General features: G+C 45.1%; 1 protein-coding gene across 6 annotated transcripts in view; it reads right to left on the bottom strand.

Moving 5' to 3' along the window:
• RNF144B (ring finger protein 144B) overlaps window positions 1-22,177 on the bottom strand; it is a 279,170-nt gene that overhangs the window by 106,315 nt on the left and 150,678 nt on the right. For all 6 annotated transcript variants that reach the window (XM_069218759.1, XM_069218761.1, XM_069218762.1 and 3 more), the window contains one exon: window positions 1,418-1,522. In XM_069218759.1, coding sequence (XP_069074860.1) covers window positions 1,418-1,522 — 105 coding nt within the window. The remainder of the gene's footprint in view (window positions 1-1,417; window positions 1,523-22,177) is intronic.

Raw genomic sequence — 22,177 nt, 5'->3', positions numbered from 1 at the left:
CAGCAATTCGTTAGAGTCCCTGTTTTCTAGCTCTCTTCCTTGTGTGCTGCTTCACTCGTTTAATTTACCCCCCCCCCCCGTGTTGTGTTGCTTCCCCCCCCCCCCCCCCCTTCCAGCTTGTCTGTAAAAGCACAGCAACAGGGTTATTTTTATTAAGGTACGACTAAGGAGCAGACTTTAAGGGTTGTTTTGGTTTTAACTCGTGAATTCCACATATTGCATAAAAGCAATAGCTTTTATGGTGCTGAGGAAGGGTAACAATCTGCACTCACTCTGCTGGCATCTGAGGCAGATGGTGTACTTAGCATGACACCACTCCTAGAGGTCCATAAATCTTCTCATTGGGCAGAGGTTCACATTGCTGAATCATGTAGAAAGTAAATTAGGTCTTGACAACCGTTTGACTTTACATTTTGATAGTTCTTAGATTTCTTAAATTTTGTTCGGACTTTCCTGAGTGAAATGTGTTTGAATGGGATACCACAAAATCGGTTTGCTTTTTCTCCAGTATATTTAACTTTTTTTCTGTTACTTTTTTAACAATGCAGAAAATCATTGGCAAATCCTTGTTATATCGTGGCGATCTATGCTCTTTGCCAATGCGTGTTCCTCCTTGCTCCCCTCTCACACCTTTGAGGTCGACATACCCGACAGTGAATGTTATGCTGAGCAAGCCATTAGTAGTGAAATTAACTATGCATGAAAAAAGCCTTTGTTGCATTGCTTTGGTGGCTGTGAGTTTGTAGGGTACTTAATGGTGGCAAATACTTGCTTACTGTGTACTTACGTGTACTTTGTTAAAAAACATAAATGTCTGGCACAAGTAGCAATGTTTTTTTTCTCCTCCACAGTTCCTGGTCTGAAAATGTAATGCAGGCAAGGGAAAAGGATCGCTTTTTAGGAGGAGGGGGACTTGAGTGTGCGAGTAACGTTCGTTGTTGCTAAAAAAAACAACAAAAAAAACACTATAGATCTTAAGCTGTTTTAGTTATAACGGTATATGCAAAACTAATTTATTGGAAAGCTTCTCCCTCTATAAATGATAAAGGTTGCAAATTATAATTCTTGCCCAAAAATCAAGGCATACCGTGGCCCTGAGCCACTGTTAGTTTGTTTATATGTTGGCTTCTGCCACAGTGTGTGGCAGGTACACTGAAAAAAGGAGCCAGAACCGATCCATCCCAGTCAATGCTGGTGTCAACAGGCTACAGATGGTGACATGTGACACATTCAACCTTGAACTCAAAGGGCTGGACCTTATAACCAACGCTGAAACTGGTCTGTACAATAGAAGGCAGGTTGCCTGCCATTTTGCTTGTCCGTACATACAAACGTTTACCGTCTTGAGAATTATTTTTTTTTTTATAACAAAACATACTCAAAGCCACTGAACCACAACAGCAGCATGCAACAATACCTCTGCGTCTTGAAGGATTCCGCGATTTGTGCACTCTGTGTCTGGACACGTAATAGGGGAGCCAAAGCCTTCCTGAACGGCCAATTGCACGTACTGTTTTAGGCACTAGAAATTTAAAAAGACACATTATTAATAAATACAGAAAGCAGTTCACAGCTTGCCACTCTACGGCCCTAGTATTTTTTAAAGCTCCATAGGGCAATTATAGTTCTAAATGTTATAACACATGCTGCCAAGAGGCTACATCAAAAAAAAAAAAAATTTAAATCGGCTGCTGCGATCTCACATGTCTTTCACAGGAGCCAATCTGACTCCCTTACTCTCTCAAGAATGCCCCTGGATCGAAAAACACTTTAAACTAAAAAAATAAATAAAAAATAAAAAAATGGGATGAGTGTCTTGAGGCTGGACTAGCCCTGCATCCAACCTCTCGCTGTGCACAGCGTTCGGCCGGATGGTTGGCCTGCTGAGAGGGGTCAGGTGGAGTGCCCGGCCGGACACAGCAGGGGTAGGCAATGTTAGATGCGGTAATCAAATCTTGCTTTACTTTATATAAAATAATAATAATAAAAAAAAAAACAGTGAAAAAAACTAAGGTTTAAGTGACGTTATAGAAATAGAATAATAAAAATAATAAAAAGCTCCGGGATTTACAAAAAAAAGGTTAAAGCAATATTATAGCTGGGTGACAATTTCACTTTGAATTTAAAATTTTAAACTCAAAAACACAAATTCACTAGTTTTTGTTAAATCAAGTAACTATAAGTAGCGCCCTTCTTGGTGAAACATTTTTCTTAAATTAAGACTACCAGGACCTAGTGCTTGACTTCACAGTTTCAAACTTAAACGGGTTCACTCAGTCTTTCATCTATTCAGAATCAATAAAATGAGCACCACTGAATTTAGCCTTCTATAAACAACTGTAATTCAATGCTCTTTACAAATACATATCATGTTAATGTTCCTTTTAAGAACAAGAGGTGCTTTAAAAAAAAAATTTCCCTTTGGGAATGCAAACTTAGGGATGGTAGTCTGCTGTTCCTTGTAGACCATCATCTCTGAATTTGTAGCTAATCACAGGGCGTGCATTTGGATCCATGGGACCCAGGCTAAGTCACTGAGGCCCATATTTATAGTCTGTTTGCGCCGGATTTGCGTCATTTTTATTGATGCAAATCCAGTGCAAACTTAACTCCATATTTATATTTTGACGGTAGACCCGTCTATCATCAAAAATATGGAGTTAACGTAATTTTAAGGATGCATGAAACCACCTTGCGTCAATGAGATGCAAGGTGGGCGTTCCAGTACAAAAAATGACTCAAAAATCCTAGGTGTCATATTTATCCAAAAGGGCAAAAATGACGCACGGCTGGGAGGCGGACCAGATAAAAGACGCTAAACCAGATTTGCGTCAAAATACAACACTTGTGTCAGGGCAGATGTTAAAATGAGGCAAACACACCACTACTTAAGGAAAACACACACAATCAACATTATAGACCAACGGGACAACATGGAGGGGCAACTGATGCAGCTTGCAAGACAACGCCGAGCACAGGACCAACGGCGGAAGCCACCACCACCCCAACGCAGCCCCCAAAGGCAACGCAGAAGGCAGGAGAGACTTTTCAGAAACAGGACAACCCTCCATGGCCTCGGGGACCAGGACATCATTCGGAGGTATCGACTCAGTTGGCAAGCCATACAGCAGCTGCTGTGCCATACTGAGCCACAACTAACAGCTAACCTGCAGACACCACACAACATACCAGCGGTGATCAAGCTGCTAGCTGTCCTGCATACGTTGGCAAGTGGCCCCTTCCAGACAACGGGTGCTCTGGTCGCTGGGGTTTCACAGCCCTCATTCTCAGTCTTCCTGCACAAAGGTGTTAGATGCCATAATCTCCCTCACACCCCGCTACATCAGCTTCCCCAACACCCAGCAGAAGCAGCAGGAGATAAAATAGGGCTTTATCAAATCCATGGCTTCCCGCATGTGCTTGGTGCAATTGATTGCACCCATGTCCGGATTGTCCCATCTGCAGCAACAGAGCACCTATTCAGAAACAGAAAGCACACACATTCAATTAATGTGCAGGCCATAGTTGACCAACAGGGATTGTTTACAAACATCTTGGCCAAGTATCCTGGGAGTGTCCATGATTCATTCATATTCTGCCACACCAGGATCAATAAGCACTTCCAGGATGGACAATATGGCAATGGCCTTCTTGTTGGTAAGTCAATAACCCTAGCAATATACACACAGCACAACGACCCTGTAGGGTGGAAGGGATGGGCAATGTGTGTTGCAGCAGGTCTATCACCATGAGTCACATAGCATGATGATGCTGACTCAGATGTAGGTGACACGGAAATACTGAGGCAGTCCCAACATCATACATCACTCCTGGGGTGCTGTTTCCAGGTTGCAATAAGGAAGTGGACTGTGCTATGAACACATATTGATGTGCCACTAATGCAAACTGCACAATGCTGCACACACTGAAAGCGCCAATTGTCGATCAAAATAGCATATGTACAGGGAGATGGCCCTTCCTGCACAGATGCATCCACCTCCACAAGGCAGTTAGCCAGGTTCCCTGGAGCAAGGTCAATAGTGTAGATGCACGGTTGCACATGAGCTACTGGCAGAGGGAACAACAAAGAAAGGCTTGCCTAGAAACAAGTCACACATGGGACAATTGTGCATTGTCAATACTGAACAGCTCAGTGCTGCCAACTTATGGAGATGTGTTGTGCATTGTCAACTACCCAAATCAAAGGGCCTCAGTGTTGCATTTCATTTGCAATGACATGTCTAAATGGATGGGATGTCCAGGCCATGTAGGGCAAACATGTTACCACCACATCTGAATCCACTGTGTGTGTGGATGTATCACGTCCCCTCCAGTGAAAGCACACTAAAACATGTGGGACACTACACAACGCATGGTACATACATACTGACCAACAGTTCGGAAACCAAATCATAGATCCCAGGTCAATGAGCCAAACACAGGTTGTCATGTCAAACAACACAGTGCAGATAAAACCTCACAGAAGCCCAGGATCTCACACAATACCACAAACACATATGAGTCACAGACGAAACACAATATCAACTGCCATGCTATATGACATTCCTGTTGCAAACACTAACAAAATACTCACTCCTATTTTCTTTTGCAGCAGATTAGGGTTACAGGATTCAGCCATGGATCATGACCCCATTCCCCAAGCACAGCAGCAGAGCGTGCCTATAATGAGGTACATCGGAGGACACGCACAATTGTGGAAAGGACCTCTGGCATCCTGAAGTCCAGATTCAGGTGCCTGGACATCACAGGAGGCAGCCCCACACATTGTTTGTAAAATTATACTGACCTGGGCTATCCTGCACAACATTTATGAGAGGAGGAACATCCCATTATATGAGCCTGACCAAGAACTGCCTGAGGAAAAGGAGGATGGTGGCAAGGAAAATGAGGGGGAACAGCAGAACACAGGTGCCGGAATGCGCCGCAGACAGCAAATTGTGCACAACCTTTTCACTTAAGAGACACTCTACACATCTTGTTAAGATATGTAAATAAACACCTTACTTGATCATACAATCTTGCTCCCTGTTTTCTTCATTCTCCATCACAAGTATCCTAGGAATGTGAGAATTACCTCAAGGAGCATGTTACAAAGACAAATCTGACTACTTCTGATGCAACATCACGTGATGCATATGATTGTACAGCAAACATCACACACATTTAAAAAATACTCCTCTCTTGAATGTCAAATATGAAGGACACAATCAATGGACCACAACATTTAAGTCACATACACGTTGCCTACACGGTCCACTGTAGCACATGACACACAACTATGACATCTCCAATCAAAGTAAATAAGCACCCCATACATGAGGCAGTGCATGTGAAATATCAGAAGTACAGGAATGTATGAACAGACCCCTAATATTACTAAGTGTGACACTTGCAATCTCTGCGAGGAGCTTGTGTGACAAGGGGGGGGGGGGGGAAGCATCATTTGTCATTTGTAGTAATGGATAGCATGAGTGTCCCAGGTATGACAAGCAATTTTCACAACACATGCCCTGCACAGTCCATTGCTGGAAATCAGTCCTGCCACTGCCATGTGTTACGTCTCTGCCGTCCCATCTCTAGGGAGTGCTGTAAACGGACTATCTGTAGCCTGGAAATCATCAATAACACTCACCCAGAGTCCCTTCCTGACTTCTGTTTGCTTCCCTTTTCGATATGGCATGCTATAGAAGAACTACATTAGCTCCCATGGACTTCAGGTCCCATAATGCACTGCCTGGTAGTCAGTAAGACCTGTAATCTTCTGTCCATTGCTTCCCATTGGAAAAGTCAGGAAGTCCCTTTATACTGGATTCTCTCCTCCAGGACGTGTGAGACTGATGCTGCACACACCTGTAACCTCTCTTGTGTAGCCCAGCCATGTGACTCTGCCCTGGACTTGCTGCTGGCTGGAACTGCCTATTATCTGTCATTCCCTAAAGCTCCTCGTCGTGCACTGGAGTACAATTCCTTTGTGTTCCAGACCCCTTGTTTGATTGTGTTACAGCCCTGATTCAGCCTGAACCTGCTCTCTGTTTTCCAAGTCCTGTTCCTGCTTGTTCCAGTCAGTCTGCTCCCTCTTTCTTAGCCTAGTTCCTGTTTGTTTCAGCCAGAGCCTGCTTTCTGTTTCCCAGCCCTGCTCCTGCTTGTTCCAGCTCTCTGTTTCCCAGTCTTGTTCCTGCTTTTGCATCAGCCTGAGCCTGTTCCCTGCTCCTGGCTTTACCTCCTAGTTTGTTCATTCTGTTTCTGTTTCCTCTTGGTTTATCGTGTCTGGTAAATGTACTATCAATCCTTACCTGTGTAGTAGTGTTTTCCTTTGTACTTGGGTTGGCACCTGGTTTCCAGGGGGCACATCCAGCCCCCATCCTTTGTCTAGTGTTGCATGTAGTCTTTAGTGTCTAACGGTGACAGTGTGCTATTGCTGTTTTCCAAGAATTGCCACTGTCTCTCCAGCTGTACCCACAAGGGCTAGTCTCGTGTATGTAAGTACAATCCTTGTTTGTGCCCTAAGGGTCCAGAGACACAATCACTTCTGCTGCTTCCTTTCTGTGGGGCTTGCGTGTTAACTATCTGGAAGAGTAATCTGCACAGAGGCATTGACATTCCCTGTTGCTGTGGGAAGTTCTGAGACCTACCCTGTGTACAACCTTAGTGATAACCCCAGCATGTTTGTCCATTACTGATCCGTTCCATGTTTGTTCACATGAAGACTGCCCTGCCTTCACTTTCCTGTTTTCTCTGCCTTACCATAGCTGTCCTTTCCCCTTGTATGCCTTTAGATGATCTTCTCCTTTGGTACACTACCCCCTTGCAAGATACTCTGTGAACTCAAGGGGTGCCCCTAACAGAGTCCTGACTAGACCCGCACGAAACCGTGACGGCATAGAGCCCAATCCTGGCACAGGGTACACTTGCCCACACACTTGAACTGGACACTTCTGTGGAATGCACATCTGAAAATATGTGAACACATGCAGCCAGGGCAGCAGCTCCACCACAGCAACACAAGTAACATAGGTAATTGTAATGAGTCAAACTGATGTGTACCAAACATTTTATGGGTGGAATTAAGGCACAATGTCTCAAACACAGTACGTACCAAACATGTACACATCAGATATTTGGCAGTCGTAACCAACAATTAATGACATACGAGTGATAACAGATCCTACATAGCACTCATCAGCCATCATCAATGATACCTGAGTTTTGTTTGTCGTCTGAAATGTAATGTCCCCTAAGTCAAACAACTACAAACATCACATGAATCAACACATTACAAACACATACCATGACTGTTGTAGATCACTGATTGCCATCAGATGTTGATACACATTTGGCACACATTCATACATTTGCATTACGTCCAAAGTATTGCATGGCGTTCCTTCAGAAACGCACCCATCGTTGTTACAGATCATTCACACCCAAAACACAAAGTTGAATGCTCTACCACATGTGGCCAAACACTATATTACACACTGCAGGCCATACCATCCTATCTTCATGTTGACACAGGGTGCATCCATGCTAAATATTAGAAAATCATGCACTCACAGAGTAAAAAATGTTGACGCAAATGCGTACAGTAGAATGATCCTGAGTGACTGTAGCAAATGCGTTGACGTGCTGCATGCAATGTTTGTGGCTAGGTTGAATACAAACAGAACAAAGTGTTAGTGTCCCAGTACTGAGATGGAGTCCATCTGTGTCTATACATGTTAACTATGCAGGCCTGAGGTTTGTTGAGTCATGTACGACTATCACTCGGGCCACATGTACGAAGCTCTTTTTCACTGTCGCAAACGGCCTACTTTTCTGAATTGGTGCATTTGTGTAAAAAAAAAAAAAAAAAAGTTTTTTCCTATTCACATACCCGATATTGACATTCTGCAATCACATTGCCGAATCAGAAAACAGGGTTTGCTAGTGGCATTTAGTAAGGGGCATTCCCTTCCTATTTGCGACTTGCAGTCCGATGTATGACTGTTTTGTGACTGCGAATGCCATCACAAAACAACTGCAGTTACCACCAGTTTCAAGCTGGTGCTAACCCATTCGCAAAAGGGAAGGGGTCCCTATGGGACCCCTTCACCTTTGTGAATGCATGCAAAAACATTGTTTCAGAGCAGGCAGTGGTCGAACGGACCATTGCCTGCTTTAAAAAAATGAAAATAACAATTATAATATTTGTTTTTTACATGCATTCTGTTTACCCTTAATGAAATAAAGCTGCTTTTCAAAAAAGAAAATACAGCTTTATTTAAAAGCAGTAACAGACATGGTGGTCTGCTGAGCCCAGCAGGCCACCATCCCTATGAGTGCCACCATACCCAGTGGGTTTGCAAAATTAAACCTACCTCAAGGATATTCATGAGGTAGGTCATTTGCTACCCCATTTGTGAATTGCAAACAGTGTCATTGACAGTGTTGTACATCAGATTATCCTACTGGCAAATTGCGAGTTGCTAAGTCTCGCAATTTGCAACTCACAAAACCTGATCTTCGTACATGTGGCCCTTAGTCACACATTTCAGGTGCTATGGCAACACCTGTACCCATGCATTCTGTAAATGATGATCAGGTAAGACACTGTCAGCATACCACATTTCACTGGATCCGGACAGCAAAGTGGATAATCCATGTCCACTGTGACATCATTACATACACACATGATCCCTGCCATTATGTTGGCAAAGTGGGCATACCCGGCTTAAGGGACACTGCCAATGGGGCATTTGTTACCTATATACAGCTGTGCCACATCTACCATGGACCACTGAACACATGATAATTGCTGACTGAAAATTGAGCCATATGTCCATCACACAGTAACTTAGTGTCCTTTGATGCACAAGCCACAATACCAGAGTCACTTGTATTGCAGTGCACCAGGAAAGTGCCATGGATTTTTCACCCAAATACACATCATGCCACTGAGTACCATCTTAAATGGATTGGCCACATATGGTAGTTGTAGGGTTTAGCACCACGTGAGTCTTAGGCCCAGTGCATGTGTGCAGATGTATGGCTATCACTCACCGGAGTGTCAGTGTCAATGTGAGTTTGCAGTGGTATGTCTGTTGTACTGTCTTCATGCAGGATCACCAGCTCACTCATGTAAAAGGTTACACACTGTGATAGGTTGTCCACACATATGTAAAGTGATATGACATTGAGCATATATTTCCTTTCCGTGTCTAACAGGTGGAACCATCGGAGAACCATCAGAGAAGTGCCATGATTTCAGGACCCAGATGTTTCCAGTAAGTGTGATCATGTCTGTCCCTGTGTAGTGATTGGGGCTGCTGTGTGAGTGACTCTTGTGTGTTTCACTCACAGCAAGATATGATGAGCTGGCACTTGATCTGATATCTTACTAGGCTGGATGGTGACAGTGTTCCGTGCATGGGTTACCCATTCACAAGCAGAGAGTCATATCTTGGGAGTCTTGTGCTGTGAAATAGGCAGCAGCATGTGGACAAGGTGATTAGTAGCTATAGGTAGGTCAACATTTGACTTGGAAGTGCACCAGTGTCAGTATATGGGCACTGGGGCATACCCTCATTCTCACAACACAGTGATACATCCTTTTTCCACGGAAATTGGTGCATCCCTGTATTGTAATGTACATGTAGGACTGTATGGGTAACTGTCCTCCAGCATGTAGCCCCATAAGTTGTACTCCATTTACGTGACACTTATGTGGTATGTAATAGGCGTGCATGCAGGTCAAGGCCAGACGTGTGCTGGCATCAATGTGAGTGTTTTGGGAATTGTGCTGGCAAATCAGGTGTTGATGGTTGTCCACAACTGGACACATGAATGTAGCTGTGAATGGCCTATGGATACCTTATTCCTGGGTGGCAGCCCTCCTCACATGTCCTCCACTCACTAAATCCATGTATAAGTGGACATGCCTTTGTGGTTGTCCTCGACAGTGTGATGATGTGTTGCATGCCCATCACCCCTAAGGCACAGGGGTAGAGGAACAACATATAAGTAGGTAGATGTGATGTCACACTGTGGATGACAGTCATCTTATTCAAGCGTACGTGTCCCAAATTACACTGACCCCTTATGATTACCAACTGCATACCATCCTGCCAATTAGATCTCCCAGTCACTGCTCATGTGTGCTTTGAAGTTGACTCAGATAATAAAGATTAGTGGGCCTGGCCCATGTGAAGTAGTTGCTGCCATTGCATTCTGACACATTGCATTAAATCAAAGCACAGATCACTTTATTTGGTCCAACTATTGTTGTGCTTTGCTTTGGTGTAAATGGCATGATGGGTAGGCAGTACTGCCATTACATTCTTCAGGGACATTGTATTATCTGGACTGTGATTCGGACTGCATCTGCAAATCGAGGAAGAGTTTTAGATTATCATCTGTATATGCATCACACAATGATGACACTGATGGTTGCCTGTCTCATTTTTACAGCTGCCAACATCGATGTTGCGGAACTCAGGGTGTTCCAAAAGTGGGCAGTGCGATATCGCCACATCTTGGATGTCGAGTCTGGGTACCGCAAGATGGCACAATGCAATCAAAGAGAGCAAGCCACAGGGGAATGGCGGGCATTCAGCCAACGGGAACCCGCACTGGCCACAAAGAGTGTAGCCAGCACCACACCTACACAGGGGACCACAGCTGCAACCATCACATCTGCCCCACCTGCTACACCATCAACATCAGCACCACAGCCCACCACGCCTGCTGCAATGGACATGTTGGCAATAAGGGAGCTCCAGAGGGACATGAACAAGTTCCTCAAAAAGTTTGACAGCATACAGAAGGATGTTGACAGGAATATGAAGAGACTGAAGGCCACCAAGAAGACACTCAGGAGGGCCAACCTCTCAACTCTTGCCTCCCCTCACCCATAGTTCAGTCCCTTCCCTCCTCATGATGTTTTGTAGTGGGCTTAAGGGGTTTAGTGATAAGTCAGAGTAGGGTAGTTGTTTAGATAGAATAAGTAGGTTTGAGGGGTGCTTTCATATTATTACATGTTAGTGGTGGGTGGGTGGATGGGGTTAATGTTGGGGCTTTTGTGTATATCAAAAAATAAACAACAAAATATAAAAAAAAATATATAAATAATTAAAAAAACAAAATATATATATATATATATATATATATATTTGTTTAGGATTAGGTAGTATATGTTTACGTTAGTATATGTTGTCCTGCATGTGTCTCGCCATATAAGCGGAGTGGGGGGAAAATGTTTAGAGTGTGTTGTTAAATCTGGTAAGTATCTTAGCAAAGGGTAGTTAGGGCCAGTTGTGGTTAATGTGTAGTTGGGATAGATGAGGTGAGCACAGGTGTGTTAATATGGTTTTAAGTTAAGTTCCATACATAGATAATAAAAATGTTGGTACTCCCTTACTGCATTTGTCATATGCCTGGAGCTCGGAGTCTTTGCACGAGTGGGCAGTGCTAATTGTCTGTTGGCCTGTGGATTCCGTCCTGCATCCGCATCCCTCGCTTGACATGTTAATTCCCCCTTCCAACTGAGCTGTCACATTGGCAGCTACAACAAATCTAAACCTCAATGCATCTGCCATCCAATTGTACCCACCACTCAACGTGACTATGGTTCCCATGTGTTGGACAGGTAGGTGTGCTTTTTAAAGCTGTCATTGTTTGGATCCTGTGTTGGGATGTTGGGCATTGTGGGACGTCAGCCTGCAGCTCGTGTCAACACTGCTATACGGAGTAGTGGCAATTTCAGATGAGGTCAAGTATATAAATTTCACACCATTGTGTTTTACTTGTACTCCAAGCTGATGTTATTGGAACAGCACTCTTACACAGCCATTCCTGCTGTATGTAGTGGGTGAGGCATGTATGTTTTAAAACAAATGTCACAAACATAGTGACTTGCTTGAAGGGGATGTGGCCAGCATTGACGATTGTGCGTAGCTATCTGCCCACGTTATTTCTGCACTCTTGTATTGACAATGTGACCATAGATATTACACGCATCTCAAATCTTCAGCAAAGTAGATGTGTCACATTTCACAGAGACCAAGTGGTTGCGTAGGTGCTGTTTATTTTAAAGTGCTGTAGTGCAATATTTACATAGTTCAGGTCTGTGACCCCCATTAGTGTAAACCATTCTATTGTGACACAACACAAGTGCAAGGTTGAGGGACATGTCATTGGACATGCTGAGGTGAAGTGTCGTTCAGTGCAGGAGAACATGAATTGCCAATGGAGTAGTGAGAGACAATTGCAGTCCATAGTGGAAAGGTTAACAGTGTGTCGGTGAAGAGTGCATACCACCAACTGTAGCAATACTGGCATGTTGTCAAGCACAGGACAAAGGGTATTCACTGTCCATGTGGCATGGGCTGATGCTACCGGGTACTCCTACGGGTGAAGATGATCTGTTCCACATCTTCATCCTCTGATGGTGTGTTGTGTCCTCTGCCCTTGAAGGTGGTGGTGAGTTTGAGGGGGGCCACACACACTTCAGTGGTTGGAGAAGTGGATACCAAATTCCCAGCAGCTGCCATCTGTGGAACTACATATGGCATCACTGCAGCAAGGAGGAGCTGTTGATTATTGAGTATGGCAGCAACATCCCTGTGGTAGGCAGCCATGTCTGCCCTGAGGGAGGAGAGTTCCGGGTGCATGGAGTCCTGCTTGTTGTCATGAATGCAGCAGCAAGATTGGGAGGGCAGGTGTTGTGCCAACTCTCTCACGGCAGTGGTTAGGTTCCTCATACACTGTTGGACTCCATGCAGTGGGGATTGTGTGCCCTGTTTGGTTGCTGTCTGTTCAGCAGACGTTATGCACATGCGCATCCCCTCACAGCTGGCTGCCATTGTTTGCATCCCCACCCGCACCTCCTTGCCCAGCTCCTGCTGTACTCCCATTGCTGTACTCTCAAAGGTGGTCCCTGTGTCAGAGTCCTCAGCTGTGTTTGAGCTGGCAGGTCGTACTGTTGGGGTGGTTTTTGGGTCCTCTGGGATGGCTGCTACATGAATGCTCCTCCTTGAGACTGGAGGTGGTGTCTGGAGGGTTCCCAGAACATCTTGGAGGGTTTCCTGGCTGATGGTTGTCAGCTGGTCATCCAGGTCATCAGGGTAGTCCAGGACAGGCAGATCCCCAGGAGAGCCATCGTCCTCTGGAATGAAATATTGTACAATTAGTCTGTGTTGTGCCAGTTGTAATGTGACGTCACAGACTTCCTATTGGTGGTATATTGTCATATTGGTTCCCATGCATTGTTCCTGTCATTAATGTTTGCAGTCTCTCAGCCCTATGCTCCACCTGCATGACACATGTAGTGAAGGGCAGTTTCTGCAATTGTCTGCGTCACATCTTCTAGGTGTGAGTTCTGTCCAAATTGTGGATTGCCACCTTCTTGTCCTCATAAACCCTCCCTCTGCTTCCATTTGCATGGTGAGGCCTTGCAAAGAATGTTGATGTGCTGATGCCACAGCATCACATAACAATATGGCCCTGTCCCAGTCTTTCATTTTTCACATACACCTATGCGGTGCTGAGATCTAGCACCACACCATGCATGGCATTTCCAAGAGAATGCACGTGTTACCATTGATAGTTTCTCATGTTGATATTTGCATGTGTGTGCTACATTGCATTGCACTGATGGACCTGGCAGAGTTAAGTTTCCTATTATGACTGTGCGGGTGTGTTTGCCTTCCTACACACATATGTACTCCCCCTCAATGCAGTTGTCTTTGCACTATGATACTTGAGATTACTGCTGTGTACATCATTATGTATATGACAGTGCCTGATGGTTATTGAGTCTATAGACATGACAAGTTGACAGGAGTTGCACTTGTATAGGGATTGATCACGTAGTCATACTGAACCCTCATTTCGAGTGTGTTTGTTCCATGGGCACCTAACTGGCATTTCTTAATTGACCAGCACAAACAGCACAGGTAGGTGTGGCAAATTTTGTCATTGGGGAATGCCACTTGAGCCAATGGCCTGAGACTGGGCATTATCCTGTAGTTTACATTCTGACAATATCAGCTGTCCTGTGACATCAGACCAGTTTTACGTTCTACCCTACCCTCCTGGTGTGCTTCAGGATTTCCACCAGCCTTGGCATGGCGGTGTATCCCCATGCAAAGGATGTCGGTGTTGTGTTATGCTGTGCCTCTGGATGCCCCTGCACAGCCCATGCACTTTGCAGGGGCAGTGCTGAGAGTCCCATGCCCTGCCTCTTTGCCTTTTCAACTACCTGATTTATAGGGCTGACATGCATTGTGTGGTAAAAGTATGTACTTGCCTCCCCCTTCTTGCACTTGACATTTTGGCATTTTTGTCCCCCATGCAACTTACCCTGCATATGTGTTGTTACCTGGTAGTCTGCGCTGTCCTGCAATACCAGTGACTATTTCCTCCGGGATGATGGCTGCAACCATCTCCTCCATCTCGTCCCGGTCCTCTTACGGTGCTGGACTCCCACCTCCGGTCTGCAGTGCTGCCTTCCTTTTCCTTGCCATTTTCTCCTTTGTCCTCTACTTGCAGTCATGCCAGCGTTCCTTGACAGTTCTCCTGACCGCTGCCACACTGTTAATCTTGTCCACAATCTGCTGCTAAATTGTCTCTCTCCTTCCAATTGGGAATTTACAGGTGATGAAGAGTTGATGCTGGTGCTCCGTCACCTCTCACCAGCAATTTATGCTCCTCTGCACCGAAGCAACACTTCCTCTTCTTCTGGGGTCACCCTAAGGTCTCTCCTGGCTTTGTGGATCCATTGTGCCTCTCTTTTGCACTGTTTGCTCTGTTTGCTTCGCTTTTTGACACTATTGCGGGCAAAAATGGCGCATTTCAGTTTTGCGACATGTATATATGTCGTAAACCGGATTAGAGTCATTTTACCTTACGACAAGGTGCAATGGTTAGCGTCAGGAAAAATGACTCTAACCTATTCTTAGCGCCACCCAGCGTCATAGTATAAATATGACACACTGGTGGCGTTAAGAAATGGAGCTAGACAGCGCTAAACTTTTTGACACAAAACTGCGTTAGCGTAGTTTTGCGTCAAAAAGTATAAATCTGGCTCTGAAAGTCAGGTCTGCTAATGGGAAGTAAATTCAAACCATCTGAAAACTGATGAAAGGAGGGAGCAAAGGAAGTGGGGAAACAGCACTGCTAAGGACCACGCATCAGGACTGCACTACAATGCTTACTCAAACTTGTTAATCTAGTTCCTAGCAGCACAATGAGGTGCACAGGCAGCTGACGTTATGGGGTAATATTTACAAAGCAGCAGCCAGCACTCTTGCTGTGCACTGCTAACGTTGCTAGGCAATGGACTCCACCGACTAAGTTTGATGATTTAATATTTTTAGAAAAACAGTTCCAAAGAGTTAAGCTGCAGCCTCTTGGTGGTAGTCTAAGTCACCTGGACCCTGCATTACACATAAAAATAAATAAATAAAAAAACAGGCGCCGGACCATGTGGCTCAGGCACCTTCTGTCTGACTTGTTCTTTGCCAGTTGTTTGGGTGGACCACTTCTAAGCAATAAAGGAGCAGTTACATGGTATAGACAAGTGTGCAGAGACAAGACTTACCTCATGCCAGCCCTCTGCTACCTGCAGTAATTTCAGCACTGTCGGTGCGTTGTGTGATACAGTGAGTCAGCACACTCTTAGAATCCAATGGGTGGAGTCTCTCCTCCTCTGTTAAGAGGTGGGGCACGGCAAAGAAACTATGAAGGGTGATCACCTTTCCCAAACATGGAAACATGTTACTTCTTTCAGCAAAAATACAGCTCGAGTTCTCAGTACCACTGTATCTGGAAAATCTGTTGTGCACAGCAGCTGGGCCAAGAGTGCCTGCAGCTCACTCATGCAGAAAGTTGACATTATCAACTTGAAAGACTGTTTTCAGGATCAAGAGGCATAGTGGACATCTATGCATTAGCTCATAAAGGGGGTACATTAGAAAACTAAGAACCAAATTCTAATTACATTGTAGCATCACAAATGGCTTTGGCAGAAACACATATTGTAAACCTTAGGAAATCCCATCACAACATGGTAATTTAAACAAAGAAGGCTGATCAGGCAACTTCAAAAAAGCCAACAAATAGCCTTCAGCAGTTCCCAAAGACAACACAAACAAAACGTCAGACAACTTAGTCTTTAATAGGTCAATCTGACAGTCCCCTTACCAAGCCACAGACTTGTCCTAGCGTCTGGCAAACACAATATTCGTAGATGGGTGTCAGAATAATATCAACAACCTCAATAGGAATATTGAAGGAGACCACCAGGCACCCCTCAACCACATCGAATTGCAGATTGCAAAGGCCAGGGCCCTGCTGCAGCAACGGAGATCTTCCCAAAGCAACAGCTTTATTGGAGGACAGATACTCATGCCCACAATCTCTAGTTACAACAGCCTCCTGATCCAATCAGGAGCCACAGGGATGACTTGGATGTGGTTGGTCTTGTTATCTTTCAGAAATCAAGTCTAGATGGGTAGAGGTGGAATGGCAATACAAGAGTCCTGAGCTTCACTCTAGGCGGAATGCATCTCTGAGAACGAGCTTTCTTGGAATATCTAGCTTGCAAAAACACTAACATTACACATTCTCGTGGGTGGCAAAAAGACTGAGCCAGGGTTCTCCCTATTGCTAGAAAACACCATGTGCCGCCTCTGGGTATAACTGCCATTTGTGACCCCACTAGGCAACAGCGACTGAGTTTGTCCACCCTAGCATTAAGCAACACCCCCAGGTGGTTCACAACCAAAGTTGTGCCCTGGCAAGTCAGCCACTTCCAGAGGTGTAGAACCTGCTGGCACAGGACACAAGACGCCACTCCGCTATGTTTAATGCTGTACTACATGATGGCAGTGTTGTTTGTGGGTACCTGTATTAGCTTCCCATTGATTGATGGTAGCAAAGCCTTCTGTAACAAGCAGAACACCCGCAATCCTAATAAGCTGGTGTGGAGGCAAGTTTCAGCTGGAGGCCTGAGTCCCTTGATCTTCGCCTGGCCCAGCTGCCTTCCTTAGCCCACTGTGATGCATCCATCAGCACAGCCTGTTATGGGTGAGGCAAGGAAGAAGTCTGCCACTTGACCACTTGTGGACTAGCAGCCACCACTACAGTTATTTTGTACTCTCCTCCGAAACCTGGATAAAGTCTGATATGTTCCCCTGGTGCTGTGCATGCTGGGGCTTCAGGACGCCACTGCAAAGCCACATGTGCAATCTGGCATGGCTGAATAGCAAGATGTGTAAGGCCAACATTCCCACTAGCATCAACGCCATCCTTACTAAGAACCTAGACACAGGGTGAAACACTGGGCTCATACCTCAAATATGCTGGACTCTGTGCTCCAAGGGATGGTGCAAAACGGCACTGTATAAAGGATGGCTCCAATGAACTGAAGCATCTATGGAGGATTCAGGGGTGTCTTTGGCACGTTGATAATGAACTCCAATGAGGTTAGAAGGTTTGCTGTCATCTCAGGTGGTCTACAACTACCTGGGGCGAGCCCGCTTTCAAAAGCCAATCGTAAAGGGGCAAGCAGAATAGTACCTCCAACCACCAAAGGTGCCCTGCGACCATGACGATCATTTTCATGAACAACCAAGAAGCACTTGTAAAGCCAAAATGGAGCACCACAAACTGAAAATGCTCCTGGTCCACTGAGACCCACAGCTAACATCTGCAGGCCTGTAGGACTGGAATATGGAAATACGCTGCCTGTAGGTCCACTGCTACCATCCAGTCTCCAGAAAAGGCCAAACTTGGGCAGGAAGATTATTTTGAATTTCTCCTTCCACAGGAAGGTTTTGGAAATCTAAAACAGAATGAAGGCCTCTGGCATCTTTGGGATAAGGAATTAGCTGGAGTAAAAACCAGTGGGGTGCCAAGACTGTGTGCAGAAGTTGCCAGATAGGGAAGTGATGCCAAGTTAGATTACCACCAGCTAGAGTTCCTTATCGATAACTTAGATCTCGGGCGTAGCCTTGACGCACGCCACAGAAAATGTCTTAAAGGAACAATGCCTGCAGGCGACCACTCAAATATATGTGAATCAATCTAGGATCAGGCTACAAACTCTAAAAGGTGTCAGTTAATTCAGCACAATTTCCACGAGAGTGCATCAAAAAAGAGGTCCACTAAAATTAGAAATGCCACCAAACCCTCATCTAGCATCATCAACATTAGTAGTAGCCGATGCCAACACTGTTTTTAGCGCTGTAAGAGGAGTGAAAGCCTGATTGACGAGGATCTAGACCATTATGTGGCTCAGAAGGAGCAGAGAGCTGGGATTTGACAATACTTTCCATAATTTAGCATGAAAATGAAGAAGACAATTGGCCTGCATTTGGCCATACCACTAGGGGCAGAATTCCCCAGGGGAAAATTGTCCCAGACTTTCAACTAACAACCTCGCCAGTGGGGAATCCCTACTGGACTCTAGGAAATAATGACCATGGAGGAAGTGCCAATCTGATGCAGGTCAAGTGCTTTCTGCACTCAACCTAGGATAAGAGGCACACATGGTCAGACTGATAGGGCATTTCCCCAGTAGGCTGGAAGGGTGGGGGCTGATTTTGTTACTGGGAGCCCGTTTTGTACCTGTGCAGCAGTTTTAAAAGCATTGCAGAGGTCCCTGTATAACCAACAGTTTTCAAACAACAATAAAAGTGCCATGATAATTCTGGTGATTGATGTACCTGCTGGGGAGACATGGGAGTTTTGTCTAGTGGTGGTTTACACTCATCTAAGGTAGCACAGAGGGTTTGTATAGCTGCTGCAAAAAAACTATACTATGCAGATTACTGAACATTATTTTATGTGCAATGCTCAATGGGATACTGCTTTTGACAGAGATCCTTTTGTTACTGAGCAGTTCAAAAGTTACAATCATAATCTAGCACAGTGAGTATTAACTGCCTTCAAAGAGCTGCATGGAAACAGCATGGTACAGGTTAGAAAGTTATGTTTTTCCCAGTCTTTGATTATTCTAATTTTGCTTAAAATGTTTTGTTTGGGTAGAAGTAAATTGTTATTAGTAAAGTCAACCCTAAACGGTGTTACGTTCTGAATCCTGAGTTAAAGCTTCCCCAGGCCAAGCTCTCTTCAAAAATGCCTACCAGTGTGGATGATATGTGAATCTTACACCTTTTAGTCCCCTTTGTCATATGTAACATTTTCTATACACTGATTTGCACATGTATGATTCATTTTCTCTGTATGTGTGTGATGTAAAGTGTGCCAACACCCTACACGTGTAGGAGAAACAAATAAAACAAATGAAATACATGTGAGAGAGGGAATCATTGAAGGGCCCCAATAAAGACTGCCATATCCTGGTGCACTTTAAGGCCATAATTTGCTTTTAAAACGAATACAATTGAATATATAATGAAAAATGTGTTTCAGAATGCACAGTTTATGCATTTTTGCCAAACTGTATTTTTTTTGGGGGGTGGGGGGCAGGAGGGAGTATCCCTCAAGTCCCATTGTAGTGGTCAGGCTCACTCTCTAGGCTGTGGCTGGTCTGACAAAATGTGCCAGGGCTGTTTTGGTTCGCAGTCCGGACCTGGAAGCACATCTTGGAAGCACATGGTGACAGCAGTAGGGAATTAACTTTGTATGACCTCCATGTTCTTGTGAGGCAGTTTCTGCTGTTGCTTACAGCCTCCAGTGCAGCCTAAACTTTATGACCATTCTCAAGCAGACAGTCCATACTGATATCTTTTGTTAGCCCAACTGGGACCTCTCAGGTCTACACAAATTTCATTTCATGTTTTTGCAGCCGGGTACTTAAAACACTCTCCTGTCACAATAACCTTATAATGCCAAAGTTGACTTTCAATGTATCTCCCACATGAGAATCCAACTTGGAACCATCCACCCAGACAGGTTCATACAGCCTTAACTGTGAGAGGAATTTAATGCTTGATTCTTCGGTTGTCCTTCCAGCCATCTGTGGCAGTCACTCTGGCACAACTCACCCAAGCTGAAAACTAAGTTTGACACCTGTGGTGACGCAATCATGGAATCTTGTGTGGGCAGTTGAGACCCTTCTGTAGTAACAGCGCTCCCCAAATTCAGCCAGGGGTGCTACTTGTCCATCTCTTCCATGCTCTGTCCTATGGCTCTTCATTCCCCTCTGGCTTCCTTCTCTGATCAATTACCTGGAATCCTAGTGACTATTCCTGAAACTGTGACCCTGCTATGAGAATGACTTTTCGCCACCAAACTATCATGTCACTCACCTGCTCAAGTGCCTGGAAACCCTCATGGGTGATTAGAACATAACATAAAACATATAACATATCAGCGAGATTTGACCAATGCATGACAGTAGCTGACATAAAAGCAGCTGGCATTAAATGACTCTATAGCAAGTCTTGCAGAAGAGGACCTGTGCTCGAACTCGTGGTTAAAACAGGTAATAGAAAAGGCGTGAGTGTTCACTCTAGCAGTAGACGTCTGAACCACCAGGCTTCTTGGCATTGGATCAAGAAGTCCGAATTGCTCAGTGCAGGTGTGGGGGGATGCGATTTACTTGCCTCATCATTGGGGGCCTAGAACATGGTTTTGCCCAAGAGGATATCTGTAAGAGCTTTGTTGAATGGCAGGGCAGGTTCAAAAGGCACATGGACAGGTTGAAGAACCTCCATTATTAGGTTAGTTTTGACTACCATTTTTCGGAGCTGCAGGTCAAGGACCTCGAGTCCATCGCATAACCATGACAAAAGAACTTTCCTCCATGGCAGGACCAGGTGGAGAAAAAAGTCCAGGGCCTGGGAAGGTGTCTAAACAACTGGCATCCTGTAATTATGCATACAAGTTGTCCTCTTCGTGCTGTGGGATGAATTTGTTACCCTCATCATAGTCGTTTTTGTTAGTCTCTGAGCCAAAGAGCTGTTGTAAAGTATGAGCTCTTCTGTGTAGTAAGGTCAATGTATCAGAGTCAGAAGGGCTGGCTGTTGGTTGTGCTTCAGTGTGAACTAAACACAGCCTTGGTTGAGGTCAAGACAAGGCCGGTTCGCAGTCAGAAACCATTATAGGTACCACTGTAGGTAGCAGACAGTCTTCTTATGCTAGCAATTTTGGTAAAGGCGTCGATGTTAAGGGACCTGGAGTAGGGAGTGGTACCGAAACTGAAGTGAGCACAGAAGCTGGCATGGACACGAAGTAAGTTCAAGAGGCACAGACGTCACTGAGGTCATGCTCGCCCACAGGGTTCCAAATGGAGGCCCATGGGGATCCTTGGGGCCCGAAGGTGCACCAGAGGGACCCGGAAGTGTGACAAATATACACAGAATGGCCTCCATAAATCCCTCTATTTGCTGTGATGCTGCCGACCACCCGGAAACTCGAGTTGCATTAGAACCAAAGTCTGAATCAGCTCCTCCGGAGTTCGGAAGCAAGTCAGAGGGGCACACTGACACCACTGCACCCTCTCTGGTGATTGAGAGTGGCAGGAGGGGGCTGATTCCCACTCAGACTTTTTGTGCTTCTTCTTAAACTTAACCGAAGACTTTGACCATGATGAGGATTTGTTGCAGGAACAGCTTTGCGAGTTGGAACTTCCATCGTTCACGGTGCAAAGTCTTGCGATGTTTGACGACAGAGAATTGCCTCACAGACACATTGGATTCATCTGGGAGAAGTAGTCACAGAGCCTGGAGTGGTGCTTTTACCCTAGGCGCCACAGGTTTACCTAGTGGGGGTCTGTCACAGGCATTCCTTTGCAACAGTCCCTACAAGGTTTAAACCCTGTCGCTTTGGGAAAAAGACTCAAAGACGAGAGGAGAGGGCTCTGGATCTGCGTTAGAGGGCGCTGAAAGAAAAAAACTGATGTCAGTGCACTTCGATCGCGCTCATATCAGTCCCCCTGTGTCAATTCCAGAGCAGAACAAACTTGGTGCGGAGCCCTAGGACTCCACCTACTCTACTGTTTTTGAGTTTCCTAAATCCAGTTTGATACTGGGGGAATGTGCACAAGGTGAGGCATCTGTGGTTAGAATTATCTATCATAATGCAGGTTTATACTCATTTAGATAAGCTATGAACTTAGTATACCGCACACAACATCCGCATGTGGGGAAGCCCGTGAAAGAGCTGTTAGGCAACCTTGCTTCTTGTGTGACTAACACTTTTGGTAAAGTAT

This window comes from Pleurodeles waltl, chromosome 2_1 (assembly GCF_031143425.1).
Source record: "Pleurodeles waltl isolate 20211129_DDA chromosome 2_1, aPleWal1.hap1.20221129, whole genome shotgun sequence".
Lineage (NCBI taxonomy): Eukaryota > Metazoa > Chordata > Amphibia > Caudata > Salamandridae > Pleurodeles > Pleurodeles waltl.
This window is presented reverse-complemented; position numbering and strand designations above follow the sequence as displayed.